At 41.8% G+C, this 17,006-nt stretch overlaps 7 protein-coding genes across 7 annotated transcripts; 4 read left to right on the forward strand and 3 right to left on the reverse strand.

The window, feature by feature from the left end:
- Window positions 1-125: 125 nt before the first annotated feature.
- On the reverse strand, window positions 126-932 carry Bfra_001295 (uncharacterized protein; the record flags this gene model as incomplete). The annotated part of the gene is made up of 1 exon (XM_037331729.1): window positions 126-932. The coding sequence occupies one exon, from the start codon at window positions 930-932 to the stop codon at window positions 126-128; it is 807 nt and encodes a 268-aa protein (XP_037195883.1).
- A 2,357-nt stretch (window positions 933-3,289) lies between these two features.
- Window positions 3,290-4,184, forward strand: Bfra_001296 (putative cas1 appressorium specific protein; the record flags this gene model as incomplete). The annotated part of the gene is made up of 4 exons (XM_037331730.1): window positions 3,290-3,502; window positions 3,556-3,690; window positions 3,747-3,929; window positions 3,987-4,184. The coding sequence occupies 4 exons, from the start codon at window positions 3,290-3,292 to the stop codon at window positions 4,182-4,184; spliced, it is 729 nt and encodes a 242-aa protein (XP_037195884.1).
- Window positions 4,185-5,526: 1,342 nt separating this feature from the next.
- On the forward strand, window positions 5,527-7,119 carry Bfra_001297 (putative mate efflux family protein; the record flags this gene model as incomplete). The annotated part of the gene is made up of 2 exons (XM_037331731.1): window positions 5,527-6,127; window positions 6,191-7,119. The coding sequence occupies 2 exons, from the start codon at window positions 5,527-5,529 to the stop codon at window positions 7,117-7,119; spliced, it is 1,530 nt and encodes a 509-aa protein (XP_037195885.1).
- Window positions 7,120-7,742: 623 nt separating this feature from the next.
- Window positions 7,743-8,949, forward strand: Bfra_001298 (putative dimethyladenosine transferase protein; the record flags this gene model as incomplete). The annotated part of the gene is made up of 2 exons (XM_037331732.1): window positions 7,743-8,138; window positions 8,197-8,949. 2 exons carry the CDS (start codon window positions 7,743-7,745, stop codon window positions 8,947-8,949), a joined length of 1,149 nt encoding a protein of 382 aa, XP_037195886.1.
- Window positions 8,950-9,610: 661 nt separating this feature from the next.
- Window positions 9,611-10,363, reverse strand: Bfra_001299 (uncharacterized protein; the record flags this gene model as incomplete). Its single annotated transcript, XM_037331733.1, has 1 exon — window positions 9,611-10,363. The coding sequence occupies one exon, from the start codon at window positions 10,361-10,363 to the stop codon at window positions 9,611-9,613; it is 753 nt and encodes a 250-aa protein (XP_037195887.1).
- A 1,272-nt stretch (window positions 10,364-11,635) lies between these two features.
- On the forward strand, window positions 11,636-12,282 carry Bfra_001300 (uncharacterized protein; the record flags this gene model as incomplete). The annotated part of the gene is made up of 3 exons (XM_037331734.1): window positions 11,636-11,740; window positions 11,810-11,965; window positions 12,094-12,282. The coding sequence occupies 3 exons, from the start codon at window positions 11,636-11,638 to the stop codon at window positions 12,280-12,282; spliced, it is 450 nt and encodes a 149-aa protein (XP_037195888.1).
- A 2,623-nt stretch (window positions 12,283-14,905) lies between these two features.
- Window positions 14,906-16,152, reverse strand: Bfra_001301 (putative integral membrane protein; the record flags this gene model as incomplete). The annotated part of the gene is made up of 6 exons (XM_037331735.1): window positions 14,906-15,180; window positions 15,236-15,297; window positions 15,343-15,706; window positions 15,756-15,885; window positions 15,935-16,065; window positions 16,116-16,152. 6 exons carry the CDS (start codon window positions 16,150-16,152, stop codon window positions 14,906-14,908), a joined length of 999 nt encoding a protein of 332 aa, XP_037195889.1.
- Window positions 16,153-17,006: the final 854 nt, after the last annotated feature.

Consider the following 17,006-nt stretch of genomic DNA (forward strand, 5'->3'; position numbering starts at 1 on the left):
ATCCATGTGCAGAAGCTGCATAAGTAATCTCCATCCCCGTATCTCTGTCTCGGCTCCATACCCAATTAGCAAGAATTAGTATAAATCCCAGTACTCAATCTCAAGAATGAACTCGTACCAATCTTTTATCTTGACCTGTACTTTTTCCTCGGGAACGCCATTTCGATTCGCGGAACTTTCGCTTCTGGATGCATCTCTTTCCACTTCTCGAAACCACTGCGAATATCATTAATCGTGTTCTCATAATACTTCTCCCCGATATTGCTCCAGTGCTTCCACTTGAACAACGGATGCTTGCCGAACTCTTGTATCGTCGTTACCAACCTCATCTCAGGGTATGATCGAGCTGTCTTGTTGATCGTATCCCTTCCAACCACATAAGCAACAGATTCGACTGAAGGATTGATGTAGAGGAAATGTTCGTAAATATACTTCCAGAGTCCAAATCCAAATTCTGGTGAGAGAGCCAATGGGTCATATCTGGGATTGTGCGGCGTAGGTGATCTGTGTGGAGCATAACATTCTCGACCAGCTACAAAGGCGATGTGACGAGCTTGAGAGAGCAAGTTATTCTCTGTGCTACAACAGCGGATTTGTAGAAGTAAAAGGTGATCGGCGCATGTGTATACAAGTGTATCCTTTATTGGGTTGTAGAACGAAGGGTATGTTTCGCTACTGGCCCCCACATGAGAACAGGTGAGATTGTGAAGGTATAGTTGCTTGTAGTGTTTAAGATAAACCTCGCGAGAATCGAGACAGGCGTAGTATAGCGCTGAGGGCTTTGGTGGTTCGAATGGCCCATAAGAATCATGGTAGACGAGTTGTCCTTCTGGAAGCGCTTGGAACCAAATTTCAAGCTGTATCTCTTTAGGAAAGTTCGTAAAGTCCGTAAAGCACAAAGCTATGTTGGCTTGGGGCTTTGATGAAGCCATCGTACACCAATGTTGTTGTTGATGTCCTTTTCCTTGCTGATGGAAGCTCAAAGAAGTCAAAGAATGGTATATCTTAAGAGCTGTTTATTTTTCTTCGATAATAAACAATCTCGGCTCGGAACGGGTATTTCCGACTGTCTTTGGCCAGATACTGTTAGATTTGATTTTTATTTGCTCAACCGAGTATGTCTATAAAGCTACTTTGAATTATCCTCAGTTATGAATTAGCTAATCATGAAACTACCACAACAAATTCTCAGATTTATTCAAGATCTTCAAGAGTCCGTGAGAAGATTTTTTACAAATCGAAAACAATTATCCATTTTTTCTTGGGGAAAGGGCTGCACACTTGTCTGATAATACATCATCGTAAAAGTGTGGTTTTGATTTTGGAACCTCTGCCAGACACAAGTCCCTCCCAGATTTCTCAGAAGTCAGGACTGGCGGACTGAACGAGAGACTCTATGTTTCAAAGCAGTTCACTACTCGAGATTGATGCAATATTTCAATCCATTCGAAGATTGAAAAGGGCACCAGAGGTGTGAGGCACCTCATTATCAGACTGCAACTGGGAACCACTGGGAGCCCTGGCACATTTCCCTAATCGTAGAAAGTAAGAGTGTAGACGAGTATCTTCGTAGACTCTGAAGAGTCTGTAATGCGCACATCCAAATATATCATAGGCGCCACTACATAGCAAAATGTGTTAGATTGTCTACTTCATACCACAACAAACGATGAGTTAGTTCATTTGGGCGAGCATTTCGATATTTAGTTCTGACAAGAGCAGCGATCTGGCAAAGCCATCTCAATGATGGTGAATGGAATAGTTTATATCACATCTTGTAATCTGATGGAGAACCGGGCTGATTCAGTGTGTCGACACTCAACTTATCCTGAACACTAACAGGGCATGTTTCACTGGACGTTGGCCTACTTCAAAAAACCATAAATAATCACTAGAGTCATATGATGCCAAGAAACTGACCGCGGCAATATTTTCCGGACTTCTGTTCAAGATTACAAGTATCTGGTAATGGATACTGGGAAAAGATTATTACCTGAAGCGCATATACATGTATGGGGCGTGAAAACCCTAGGATTATACCATGTGCAACTCCATTGTAGCAACCAATCGTCGATTATTTAGGATATTTCATACCGCCGGGTAAAGGTGCCGAACCTTGCAGATGTGCTTATTTTTGGAATCCCATCTCGGCGGCTATTTCGAGATGCTCAGCTACCGTCAATCCCTGCTTGTACGGCTATCTAAATCGCAATTGGGGCGTTTTGAATTACAAGGGGAACACTTCGAAATACTTTTGTGATTCGCTCGTATATTTTTTGACTTCATCGACTTGGTTCTCATGACCCTGGTGGAGATCTTTCCCACGACTCGACTATCGTATCTTCAAACAGTATACGCCTCAGCTCATATCTTGGCCAGCATATTGAGTGGTTATTTTCCCATCTAGTGATGAGATGAGAGAAAGCCCATTTTATCTTCATCAATTAAGCTTAAACCAATCTGAGGTATGGCGTAAACACTTGACAAAAATGTAAATGCTTGGCATTTGTCTTTCATTCGTTTATGAGGTACATTGAGATGCCAAGTTACCCAGTATATTGAAACTAAGACGGAAAGTAAGTCTTAGTTTTATCCCTTCATTGATTGAATGATTCCATTGGGGGTTTTCATTTTGAAATCTTGAGGTTGAAGCCGCCCCGGCACCAGGATCAGCGCCTCCAAGTGCCAGTTCGAGGCAAATTTTCGAGGTCTGCTCAATCTGAATGGCATGTAGTCTCACAATAAGCCGATAATCAGGCCGCTTGTGGATAGTTAGCTATCGATTTATCATACAAAACAAATGCTCCGTCTAGAGTTTACGCTCTTTCAACATTTAATTTAAACCCCATATTTTCAGATCCACATTCGTATTCCTGGCACCTTTTATCCAATAAAGACATCGCTTAAACGGTTCACGAATGCTCAGGAGTCTTACTTTGGATCCTCTGTATCTTTTCGATATCATCTAGGCTGCCTGCGACATCATTTAGTGTACTCTATTGCCACTGGTGTGTGTAGGATACCTATCTGAAGATGCAGAGTTATATTAGGGCCCCTCTTGTGGTGGTGGCATGCTTACAAGTTTTGTATAAGACAAATAGGAATCCCTCCAATTCTTGCTGTGTATCGATTCAATCCCTTTCATCTTCTCGACACAGCAGGCTGTGTCTCTTTCACTTGGAGTGCCTATCTGTATTACTATTATCTCCAGAACTTTTCTTCTCAATATCCACAGTACCTTATCTTACCCTTTAACAAATTTGTTGTAATTTCGTATCTACACATCATCATGTACACATCATCTATTATCATTGGTCTCCTTGCTCTGAGCCCTCTTGTGGTGGCCCATGGAAAAATTGCAGTTGTTACTGGAAACCTTGGTGGAAACGGTACTGCGCTAGGAATCAAAGGAGCTGTTGTTGCAGATACTGGGTCAAACTCCAAGACAGAGCTCGACACTACGGTATTCGACATTGGTAGTAATAATTGTGGACAAACAGAGGTAATGATACTACTTGCCACCCCGTACGTCAACTATCAATTAACAATTTCAAGGCTGCAGGAAGAAATAAAGCGGAGTCCGGTGTGACTAAGTCAATGGCTCTTTCGGGCAACACACTTCCACAAATAAGTACCGACAATGCATCTATCTCGGGTACTTTCCATATTGTGACTTCCGATGGTGCAGGTGTATGTATACAAGTTCTTCTTATTACTAAGAAATGTAATCGCTGATATGTGCGTAGCCTCTTACAGCGATGGTTGACACTACCGGAAAAGGTGATTTTTCGAATGCAGTCACGGCCATGGTTACTACCCAAATACCAGGAAAGAAGGGCAACATAAAGAAGACTAAACAAAGAAGATGGGAGCGAGTTATGAGAAGTATTGGCTTGATGAAAAGAGCCTCTAATATCAACGAAGACTATGTGAGATACTTGGTTCTTATCATTCCTTTTCTCAATATTTGCTAACCCAGTATGCAGCCATTCAGTGTAGATATTCCCGCTGGTATAACTTGTACCGGTACTGTAGCAGGACAATCCAATGTCTGTATGGTCAAGGTTGTGAACCCATCGAATGCGGGACCTTTCGGTGGATGCGTTGCTGTTCAGCAATCTACGGGTACGAATGCAACGGCTTCTGCCAGAAGAAATCTTAAGCCCATGAAATTTTCCGTTTGATAATAAGTGGTGTTGTATAGCATGTATACAACCTCAAGGAAACAAAATCTTCGAAGAAAAGGAACCGTTAGTGGAGGCTCTACCCCGGATTAGTCAGGTGGAGCTAAAGTTTGGGGGCTAAGGCGGGGAACGGTTTCATAGGGCTGTACAAGTCAGATAAGGTTATCTTGTGTGTGTATAAATCGATGTGTCAATGAAATGACTTTGCTCTACTTCCATGACCTCAGCAATGTTGAAGATTAATGTTGTGATTGAAGCCATGAATTGTTCATGCAGCGGACCTCAATATACCACCAATGTACTCATTCAGTGGCGATGAACCTAATTTGATTGGAGCGGAGTATTCATGGATTTTGATATCGATAAGAGTGGTGGATCCAAAGATGTTGTACTATGTGCTTGAGTACCGTTCGAAGCGAGGTGAGCGGAAACGCGATCACAATCTGTGGGTATCCGCCTGGAGTTCGTATCCTATATGTTCATCTAATAAGATTTCGGGTTCGTCAGGTCCAATTTAATCTATCGCTGGGTAAAGTTCCTTTTAACCCTCGGCATTTGTCAACACAGAAAGTCAGCATAATCTTCTCCAATACGTTATCGCCGGCTCATCACGTGCGAAGCTCTGATGAAGCTATTACGAGAAGCGACAAGATAACAGCTGCAATCCTCCTTCCATGGCCAGATAAGAATTCCTCTACTCATTCGACACTCAATCTGTATGCATCTTCACGTCAACCAACAAATTTCCTTGATTTCCTTTTGCATGTCTATCTATGGATTTACAGATACCTCAATGGCATCTTTCAAGCTTGCTCATGCATTTTTGGCGTCAAACGAAGCTGCAAGAAGCCTCAGCAATGCATATTTCCGTCCCCGTGTTCCATTACTTGTATGTCTTTGGTTTAAACTCTTTGACAAATCTTTGATGGATAAGTTCTGATCCCCTCGGCCTTTTGGTACAGTTCATAGATGAAGTACTTCTTACGTCAGATAATTTGTCAATTGGTAATGATGTACCTGCATATCTGTGTAGGTTGATCTATGCAGTATTTTCTCTCCTCCTCTTGCCCGATGTTCTGATGCAAATGTTCTGTCATTGCATCTTGTTAATCGGTGGCGATCTCGATATCAAACATGCATTTCAATTCCCACACCAAATAGGTAGTGATGCTCAGTGGTTATTCCCCATCCCACCTTCTCATTTATCTCATATTTTATCTTCATTTTCCTGAAATGGGCCAGTAGTGGACTCGTTCTTCATTTGCTTTTTTTTTCCATACATTTACTGGTACTCAAAAGGGTGGCTGTGTACAATGAGTGACCAAAACGATTTCAAGTCATCATGGCTTCCAAAAGTCTGCCGACCTTCAGCCAATACCTCGCCAACGTCCACCCCCCAAACGAACAATCTTCACTTCTCCCTCGATCTACCGACGTAGGAGAGACTTACGAGCTTGAAGGCGATGGTACAACTCCAGCCAAAAGATGGCTTGCCGAATTTCTCCTCCTATTACGAGGTTCGGTCCCTGTAATCCTCGCATACGCATTGCAGAACTCTCTTCAAACCATATCAGTTCTGATAGTTGGTCGTTTAAGCCCTGAAGCTCTAGCAACTGCAGCTTTCAGTTACATGTTTGCAATGTCTACTGCATGGCTTATCGCGCTTGGTGGCACTACGGCTTTAGATACATTGGCATCGTCTTCTTTTACTGGAAGTAAAAACCCGCACGATTTGGGTATATTATTACAGCGAGGTTTCTTCGTTTTAACCGCGTTTTACATACCAGTTGCTATACTATGGGCTTGCTCCGCTCCGATTTTTAGATTGTTGGGACAAGAAGAGTACATTTGTGTGGATAGTGCTAGATTCTTGACTGCCTTGATTCCAGGTGGATTAGGATATATTTACTTCGAAGCTATGAAAAAGTATCTACAAGCACAAGGTATTACTTACTACTCTCCATTCTCTTATTTTCGGTGTTACCGGTATCTAATTCTTCGTACAGAGATTATGCGGCCAGGCACTTACGTCCTTCTAATAACTTCCCCTCTCTCTGCCGGTCTCAATTACCTCTTCATCCACACCTTTAACTTAGGTCTCATTGGCGCTCCCCTCGCTACCGGTCTCTCCTATTGGCTATCCTTTCTCCTTTTAGTCCTCTACTCCCGCTTCATAACCGGGTATCAATGCTGGGGCGGCTTCACCATCCACTCACTTCATAACCTCGGCACATTTTCCCGTCTTGCACTTCTCGGAGTTATCCACGTCGGCACCGAATGGTGGGCCTTTGAAATTGTCGCGTTGGCTGCCGGTAGACTAGGTACCATTCCTCTCGCTGCCCAAAGTGTCATTATGACGACCGATCAGGTAATGAACACAATACCCTTCGGAATCGGTGTAGCAGCCAGTTCACGCGTTGGAAATCTGCTAGGAGCAAGAAACGCAAAAGGGGCAGCTAGAGCGGCTAATGTGGCGGCTTGGTTGAGTATGATTATGGGATTGCTAGTTTTGATTGTTCTTATGAGTGTGAAGAATTTCTACGCGAGGATATTTAACGATGATTTGAGGGTTATTAAATTGACGGCAGAAGTCATGCCATATGTTGCTTTGTTCCAGATAGCAGATGGGCTTAATGGGAGTTGTGGAGGAAGTTTGAGAGGTATGGGGAGACAGCATGTTGGTGCCGCAGTCAATTTTGTTAGTTATTATTGCGGTGCGCTGCCATTGGGTATCTGGCTAGCTTTTCATGGATGGGGATTGGGAGGACTGTGGGTGGGTCAGTGTATTGCGCTTTATAGTGTTGGTGCGCTGGAATGGATTATTGTTGCGTGGAGTGACTGGGAAGGAGAAGTCAAGAGGGCGTTTGGAAGAATGGAGGTAGATGACCGGATTGAGGCCGGAATCGAGGGATTGGATGTGAGGGAGGAAATATAATGGATATTCATTCCTGTAAAATTGATGGGCTTGAGAGCAGCATCGCCATAGCGTCATGTTAGCTTTAGATAGAGATTTCATATTGCATATAAACACATCCGAAAGTTTAAGCAGTCCAATGGTAATTTATCAGAGATGGCTTTCATCTCTAGCAATACACAACAGCAGCTGCTTGGAGGAAGCGGGTCATGAATAGATGATCTCAACTATTGGTTCAATTTAATCTTGTACTCCTACGGTTAAGAACTCACTCTCTATCTGCTTTCATGAGGCGCTGCTGGAATGCATCTTGAAGATGTTATTGATATGACAGGTACCTAGCTTTACATTGGGGCGCGGAAATATTATCTCATACTTAGACCCTTCGGCGACTACATAGTTTAGACTTGGTAGCCTTGAATCTGAGGCACAACGTCACACCTTCTTCGGATCACTAACAACGACCCTCTCGATTCTGATTGGCTTAAAAAATAAAAGATTAATTAGCAGCACCAACACTAAAAGATGGTTCAGATTTCTCCACAGCACGTGATCGTTATCAATCAAGCCGATAAGACGACGAACAAATTTATTTTGCCAAAATTTATGTTTCGACTATCTTCTCCTCACCACAAGCCTTCACCATGCCTAAAGCAAAGACTGGCAAGCGAAATGCTGCCGCTGCTGGCACACCCTACGAAAAGGCTGCTGCATTAACCAATTCGTTCAAGCACAATAAAGACTATGGACAACATATTCTTAAAAATCCTGGTGTCGCAGAAGCTATCGTAAAGAAGGCGAACCTCAAGCCTACAGATACAGTCCTCGAAGTCGGTCCAGGTACAGGAAATTTGACTGTAAGGATATTGGAAAGCGCAAAGAAAGTCATAGCTGTGGAAGTAGACCCTAGAATGGCTGCAGAAGTCACAAAGAGAGTCCAAGGAAAGCCAGAACAGAAAAGATTGGAAGTTCTTTTGGGTGATGTGATTAAGACCGAACTGCCGCATTTTGATGTGTGCATCAGTAATACCCCTTATCAGGTTTGTAACTTTCCATTTTGTTTCTTTTACTTTGGGTGAAGATCTAACACTCGAACAGATTTCATCACCACTTGTCTTCAAACTCCTCTCCTTGCCAAACCCACCTCGATGCAGTGTTCTCATGTTCCAACGCGAATTCGCTCTCCGTCTCACTGCACGCCCAGGTGATTCACTTTACTGCCGATTGTCTGTCAATGCGCAATTCTTCGCCAAAATCACACACATCATGAAGGTTGGCAAAAATAATTTCAGACCACCCCCACAAGTCGAGTCTTCTGTTGTTCGAATCGAGCCCAAAACAGGCAAAGAGCGTCCAGGAGTTAGTTGGGAAGAATGGGATGGCATGCTGAGAATATGCTTTGTTAGAAAGAACAGAACTATGAGGGCTAGTTGGCTCGGAATGAAGCAAGTACTTGCAATGTGTGAAAGGAATTATCGAGTTTATTGCTCAACGAACAATATTGCTCTTGACGAAACCCCAGTCGAAGATGAAGACGAGGACATGGATTTGGATGATGCCCCAATAGCCGAGGAGGGAGAAGAAGAATGGGGAGGAATGGATGTGGAGAAAGGCGAGGAGGTTTTCGATGAAGAAATGCCATCCTTCTTTCAGGAACTCAAAGGAACCAATAAGCCCAAAACCAAGAGCAAAGTACCCAAAACTCGAGTAGCAGAGCTCGTTCGAGAGAAGATACGCAAGGTTCTAGAAGATGTAACTGAATTGGCTGACACGCGTGCCGGAAAGTGCGATGAGAACGACTTTCTCAGATTGCTGTTTGCATTTAATGAGGAAGGATTACATTTTTCATAATTGCAATTTAGATATTTAGGGATGGGTAAAATGGTGTTTATAGTGTATGTAGGCATGGAGTTGGTGGGAGGTTTACATGGTTCACATATGATTTCCTACAAAGTTGGGATTACTGAATTTATGAACATCTTTATATTTTGCTTCTCAATGGTCTCCAAGAGTGCGGACTGTAGTCCGACAACCAAGAGGTTTTGACCTCAAAATCTAACCAGATAGTTTAAAACTCTTGAAATCCTCAATGCACTTTGAATGCTGCACTGTTTTAAACCATGTAGTGCTTACATCCAGACTGTCAGTCAGAGTTTTTAGTCTCACTGTGCGGAAGCAGGGTTTACGGTGCCTGAACAATGCTTCACATACCTACCTAGGTACGACATGTTTGCGTGAATGCTCCTTAGTCGATCTAGGTATCTGTCCATCGAACTCTCGGGTGGGCATCGTAGAGACATACTATGAATTTCACATCAAAGAGTGCATCGCGGGAAATATTGGCACGTGGTATTCTTTTCATTAAGTCTTGCATTATCCTAATTTATCTCTCTCATGCAAACTGGCACATTCCTTTCCTCCTTCTATTTGTACATACAACATTCTGTTAACAGGTTCCAACAGAGACCTTGGTATTAAACCACCATTTCACAAGGACAAAATTATTTCCCTCCTAGTGGATAACATCACTGCCAGTGCATGCTGGGAGTGGGTAAGTGTCTCCGGTGCAAAGACTGATAGTTCCAGAAACCCAGCTCAATCCTCCATAAGCCTGGCTTGAGTAGCTATCGGCTTGGTAAGTATCAGTCTCTGCGGCGGCACCAATGCATCCGATATCAATGTATCCAGATTTTCTAAGAGTGTAAGGGTTGGAAACGACGGCTCCGTATTTGCCAGCTGGGACGGTGTATGTGTAGGCAGCAGTGTAGGTGGAAGTCCATGTCTCTGTGTAGGTAATACCATAGGTGGTTTGGAGGAAGTCTTCGATAAGGGTGAAAGTAGCGCTAGCAGTGACGGCGATAGCATTTGCGATCGAGTATCCTTCTGTGACGGCAACGGTGGCAGTGGTTTCTCCTGCCTTGACGACGGAGGACATGGGCACGTCCCAGTTCAAGAATTTCTGGTCAGGGTTCTCGCGAACGACGGTTGCTGACTTGCAACCACGCTTGCTTAAAGCAGATGATGGGTAGTGGCCTGAGGTTCTATTGGAGGCTGAGGTTCCATTGTAGCCTACAAGAGGGCCAGGCGCTTGAGTGATGTTGGAACCATGGTGGTGCTTCCAGAATTCGGCTTTGTCCATGACTTCTGTGCGGCCATTTTCGCCGAAGAGAATGATCTTGGACTCATCCAAGTTGCGGGGAATTGTAGCTGCTCCCACAATGGTGGAGCTCAACAAGAGACTAGAGAGAATGGAGGTAATATACATTTTGAAGTTTTGATGGTATTAATTGAGGACTTGAGAAGTGTCAATGAGATAGAAAGAGAGAGACTGAGGCTGGATGGTTTTACTAAGTCATTGATGCGAAGTTGGAGACTTCATATACTCTTTCTTCGTGGAGATATCCCGAATCTCTTCCTCGACATAGTTGATTTATGGATAACTCAGTCCACTTGGAAAACCTTCAAACTTTCAAGGTAGATTGGGATGAACACCCAAGATAGGAGAATTACATATCCCCCGTGTTCTTCAATCCTCACAAGGTCACCAATCATCATCAACGTGCCCGTCCATGGACCAATAAAAGTTTTCTCAGGTACTAATAAGCTTTTCCCAAGAAGCATCCGAATAATCTCCATAATGCAAAGTTCATGTTAAGATGACTGCATGATATGTTAATTTTACGGCAGCAACCGAAAATAGCGTGATCATCTCCCTTCACCGTTTCATATCTTATGAATTCACGGTAATCCTCATTTATGGGGAACAAATCCAAACTTTAAATTTTCTAAGCCTCATGTTCCGCCCTGTGAACCGAAGTTTCTTTTCTTGGCATTTAATCAATTAGAGTTTGTGATGAAACTTGGAACATACTTCCTTATAATTACCATTCTGGGGAAATTTTGACAACGATCTTCTCCCCTTTTTTAATGAGATGGCGTTATTTGGGTCAGTGTCTTCTCAATTAGGCATTCCGATTCATAGTTTTGCCTTGATAAAGTTAAAGTTTACCAGCAATGTTGATAGGGATGAGTAACGCAATCACGTTTCCATCATGTAATCATGCCTGCCAAGCGCAAGTGCCATCAGGGTACCAAGGATGCCGTCATGATGGATGGTTGATCGGTACCGAACTGAGGTTTTGGTGCATGATTTTCTGGTAAAACCCCATCAATGTCATTTCGGGATAACCCCGCCGAAGTTGTTCCAAATGTATTCAGCCTCTTGGAAAGTTTAAACCTCGTGGTGACTGCAGCAGATAGAGTATTGTGATACCTTTGTCGGCATACAGGTACCTAGCTATCTTGGGACGGATTGTATACCGTAAAGTTTAATATCGGTCTATCTGCGTAACGCTTGTTGCGCCGGTAGTTATCCCAGCCCTATTATGTCTATATATCCCATACTCCAGAAACCGCATACGACTTTTCTCCAGCTTTCTATTCTATCAATCCTTCAACCATCTCTACTTCTTAATCAGATATCCAACCCTCACTCTTTATTTCACATATTTACCTATCTCACTTCACTACAATCAACATGCCTTCCATCCTCCTCAAGACCATTGCTCTCCTCTCCCTTGCCAGCTTCACACTCGCTGACCTTCACACCAATGGCATATGCGTAGACACCAAGAGCGGAGTCGTATGTTCCAATTTCCTCACCCCATCCCCCACAATCTATGTCTATAAATAGAACTAACCAATAACCTAGTATGTGTACAACGCTGATGCCACCGCCGCCACCTGCACAAACTACAAGGACAGAAACACAGGTTCAGAACAATGGGACACATGCCCCGATTGCACCATGATTACAACTGGTGTTCCACATTGTGAATCCGCTGGTTCGCATATTGGTGGTGATGAGGTGAGCTTCAATCTAATTCTTCTCTTTGTCATGAAAAATATGATGATACTATGTTATTATGGAACACATGGAATAAGAGACTAATTTCTATATTTAGTTGAGCTACTATTGCAAGGAGAACGGAGCAGGTGGCTCTTTGGCAAACTAAGCGCCTGAGGGACGTTGGTGAGAGAAAGAAGTGTACTTTTATTGGAGGGATTCTTGGCGAGCATTTTGGGGAGAAAGATCTTGGTAAATACTTGTTCAGCGAAGCGAAATTTGAAGGATTCATGGCAAGACGCTATGTGTTTGATTCATTCACATATCGAATGATCTAATCGGTAATAGAGTATGACTATCATAAGAGATGGAGATTCAAATGATATACTTTTGATCAAATAAGAAATGAACATGATTATTCAAGTGCTTCTGCAACAACCAGTTACAAATCGTGGTTCACTAATGCCCTGACGTCCACTCTCCTTGTATTCCATCTCTGATTAATCCTTCCAATGCGTAAGCTGAAGGCAATAACTGCCCCTAATACCCTGTCGGATCCTCCACAAATCTAAGCCTCGTACGTACTCTTAATCTCGATAATCGTATGATTTTGGCCATGGCTCTCCAGTGGTTCTCTTACCGATGAACCCCTGAATCCACAAAAGCAATGAGGGATTATTGGCAAGTCTAGCTGTTACTGCACTGAATGTGTTGTTTGTGTGCATTGTTGCCTTTGAAACTTTGTAGACTTTATCAAATCGATAGATACCCAAAGGGGAAAAAACAAGACAGGCATATGGAGAGAATAAAAATAAAGATGAAGATGACGACAAAGCCAATTGATTTTTTGTAACATAGAAATCTGAGAATGTAGAGGAAAGAGGAGAAGTGTTGCATGTTATAATGGTTAATGGCGACGGGTTTAATTCCCTTTTTCCTATTCTCATGGCTTGTCACTATGGGACTCGCCAGTTTCCATGTGAAATCTTATTGCTAGAAACGTAACAGCCTCTATGGTTCCAGAACAGCACAGATGCATCGCTTTCATCATCTAGAGTAAATGCTCATATTATTTTTACATTGACGGGACAAAGAATCTTGTTCCTCAATAATAGCATTATATGTCAAATTTTCCGAGGTCCTGACATTAAAATTCTCCTACGACACAATAACATCAAGACACAAAAGATCTTCACTTGAACATGCATAAGCCTCCAGCTGCCGTACAACTTACATCCAGCCTTTATGCTAGACGTGTAGAAATTACTAATATCTTAGCTAGTCAACCAGTCTTCATAGAAATTCTCTGCAGTCAAAAGCCAAGCTAGGTGTATTCAGTAGAAGAGAGAAAGCTGCCATGGAAAATACTCAACATGGCTTACTGACAAAGAAAATCACATTGCCCATTGTTTATTTCGATGGTCATACCATACGTTTTCGAAGTTGAAATAAGGGTGCTGACCGAAAACTACTTGTTGGCCAATATTAATTATCAAAGAGCAGCGTCAGGACAAGAAACTTTCCTCGAACCCTCAATCTTTCATAAGTATTGATTCAGAGCTCTACACTGTAGAGGTAAGATGGAAAATGCGCGTACATTCTAAGTTCCTTGATGCATAGAACATCCCAGATAAACAGTGGACAAATCCGTCTCAATCTCACCTTTCGAAATCACATCCATAGGAGACATGAATACCTCCTCCAAGATTGTGATGTATTCCCAAGGAATGAGATTTGCATGAATAACATATTTGCATACAATTCCAGAAATCTTAATAAGAAAAATCTTCGCAGTATATATCACAAGTATATAAGCACACAATAAAACAGTAGATTAATGGATAGATACACTTGCACCTAATCACTAGTCCTCTTAGTACCTAGTTTCAGTTCATTTCTTCCAGAGTTCCAAAGATGGCTCCACGATATGAGCCGATACTCTCGAAACAAGTAGTTTGAGTGTAGAGTAACTATATTCTTCTCATATCAACAACAGATTTAAACCGAGGCGAAGAATAGTGAGATTATTCTGGAGTAGCGTTGTATTGTACACTATACACACTTTAAGGTTTACAAGATCAAAGAAAGATACAAAAAATTCCCAATCAGCAGAATTTGTAATTCACAACAACTTTCTCAGAGGTACTTTATATTCCACGAACCGCTTATTTGGAATATGTGAGAGCTGGCCTGCCATTAACTTGTAGCCGCTCTATCAATATTATGCGCAGATATCTGCTTCATTGATTCGTACTAAATTAGAGACCGATTCTGAATCGGGATCAACTACTGGATCTCGGTGCATTAATTAGTATGTGGTAGTGTTGCTGGAGTTGATGGGAAGGGTATTGTACATACATTAATATTTATGATCGTTAACCACATCTATGTCTATAGATATTGTATAAAAGAGGTTATACTAAAGATATACTGAAATACAGAAACTCCAATATTTAAAGCTGGAATTTGAATATTCTGATTTACCCATTCCTCACTAGATATAAGGCTCATTTAAAATATATAAATTACCAGTATGAAATATGTGACTTCGTTCAACACATTGTTAGTAATGTTCAATATCATTGAGATGCGGAATATTCTCAGTGAAGTACTAATCACAACACTAATGGACATACTAATGCGCAATTTTTGTTGGAAGAATTTTTTTATGTTCAGATTGGTCTTCAAAATTGGTAATCTATGTTCAAAGAAAGCTTCGACATCAAAAGGATATCTGAAGCGAGTAAAGCTCAAACAGAAGCCGAAATGGTTCTATCATAAATGGAAGTGTCATTGGACAGTACTGAACTGACAGTATGTAGACGAACTGACCTCTATCAATGGAGAATAAATAACTCCGCACCAAGCACCACGAACTCCATCACAATCATATACCAAATCATAAATCATCTAATCATGTATCCCAAAACCTCTATTCTATACGCCAATTTTCTATCCAGGCTACACGAGCGAATGGGCCTCGATCTTGACATCATCCTTTTTATCTCCCATGTAATCTATTTTCTCTCGGGTGGCTTCAGGATCAGCGAGTATTTCTCTCGAACTTCTGTACTCGATTTCATTGTGGTTCATAATTTTTGGGGTCGGACTATTTTTTACTTCGATGTATGGTTTGGGAGCTGTCCGGAAGAGGGGTCGGAGAAATGGTATTGAGGATGTTATAATGACAGTGCAGTTTTCTACTGCGCACCATACGATATAGGTAACTGAAGTAACTATTATATCGATTAGATTTTGACTGTTCAATGTATACAGTCTATTTAGACTTACAGGTAATATCATCGCTACTGCCCATTGTGCAGTAGGTCCTAATGACGGCCGCGATAAAAGCACTGAGATGATTAGCTGAGTTTTGATTTCTCGGAGAATAAACTTACAAAAGGCTGACTCCCAATAGAAATGATAAGAGAAACTTCAAATGCAATGGGATATGAAGATTGATGATCATCGCAACGGGTAGAATTGTAAGAGCGAGATCTGTTAAGGAACTGGACGATCCTTGAAAATAGCCAATAGCTGCTTGTGTTCCCATGGACCAACATTGGTCTTCATGTCCAACACGATCCCAGTTGTAAGAAATATTGGAACACTCGAAGAATATTTGTATGAGTGCCATTAGATTTATAATGGCGTTTTGAGCAATGAGAAAGTAGAGGAATCGTCTTATATTCTGCTGGTGTCCAAGTATTCGTATGAGGTAAACTGCAAAGGATATTCTGCCGAGTGTTGGTGATATGATACCTGCAAACAATTAGCGATGGACGAACTCGACAATTTGAGGGAGACTTACCGAAAGGCTCTCCGATAAATTCAGCTCTTATAGCCATCGCGGCTTGGGTCTCGGTAAGAAACATAATATGTCTTCCTAATCCAAAACTTATACCCCACGTATTAAGTGATATATGACAAATGCCAGAAATCTTAGTTTTTTGTTAGTAGAGTGCTAGAGAAAATGAATTGATCACATACCATAGCAAGTATAACTAAAAGATCCTCCAGAGCAAATGTGAGATGGTATTTGGCTTTAGCGATTAATCTCAGCATTATTAATATTCCAGATATCCCGTACAGAGGCCAACATATTAGGAGTAGTCGGGACGCTGAAATCATTTAGTATTGTGTACAAATTGATGGCTCTTAAGGCAATTACCTATTGAAACATCTTCAAGGTTACTTGTCGACTCCATGATGAAAGTGTATTATCAGAAGACGAAGAAATATTATTTCGTCGTAATGCGGATGCCAATTGAAGCGTATTAGCAAGCAGTCATGGTAGATAGAGAATGAGACAATATTACGATAAGATCAATAGGTATGGGGATTGAAATGTACTTAGATGCAATGCCAATCTTTGCCAATAATTTAGGTAGGTTCTACTAAGACGTGAAATAAAGTCAGATTCCTATGCCAAACCATCCATGAAACACGTAGAATCTTCCAAGAAAATTCATAAGGCTGCTCTGCTGGAGGAAACCTTATGTAATTATTGTTGTGAGACAATTGAGAGACGAATATAGCTTGAGACGATCAACGTTGCAAAGGTCTGAGCGCAATTAATTATGCCATCCAGGCGCATCCTCCCGATTGTTTCCCCGCGAAAACAGACTTTCAGATTAAGACCCAAATTTTCAGTGCATAGTGACGTTCCAAAGTATAGAGCATTAGACATCTGAATGGGATCGCTTGCGAAATTTGTTCAGACGAATCGGATCTTCTTGCATGAAAGTACGAGAAAGCCGCAGCATGGCGACCAAGTAAGGTTTGCGTTGGTCGGATCTCGAGGTCATGCCAATAAGATATCATAAGCAATAACAAACAGTAAAAGCGCAAACGAGATTTCTTGTTTGGCATAAATGAAATGAATTTATTGGACACCCCCGATGTTGTACCCTAAGTTGTATATCAGTGAGGCCATGCTGTTGCTCAATCAGGAAGATTTGTGAGGATAGACTTGTTGGATGAGACTATGTTGTCGATCATCAACTGGAACAATCATCCCAAGTATATTTGACAAGGTCATTGTAATACTGGTCAAAGATTT

The sequence above is a fragment of the Botrytis fragariae genome (genome assembly GCF_013461495.1).
Source record: "Botrytis fragariae strain BVB16 chromosome Unknown tig00000006, whole genome shotgun sequence".
In the NCBI taxonomy this organism is placed as follows: domain Eukaryota; kingdom Fungi; phylum Ascomycota; class Leotiomycetes; order Helotiales; family Sclerotiniaceae; genus Botrytis; species Botrytis fragariae.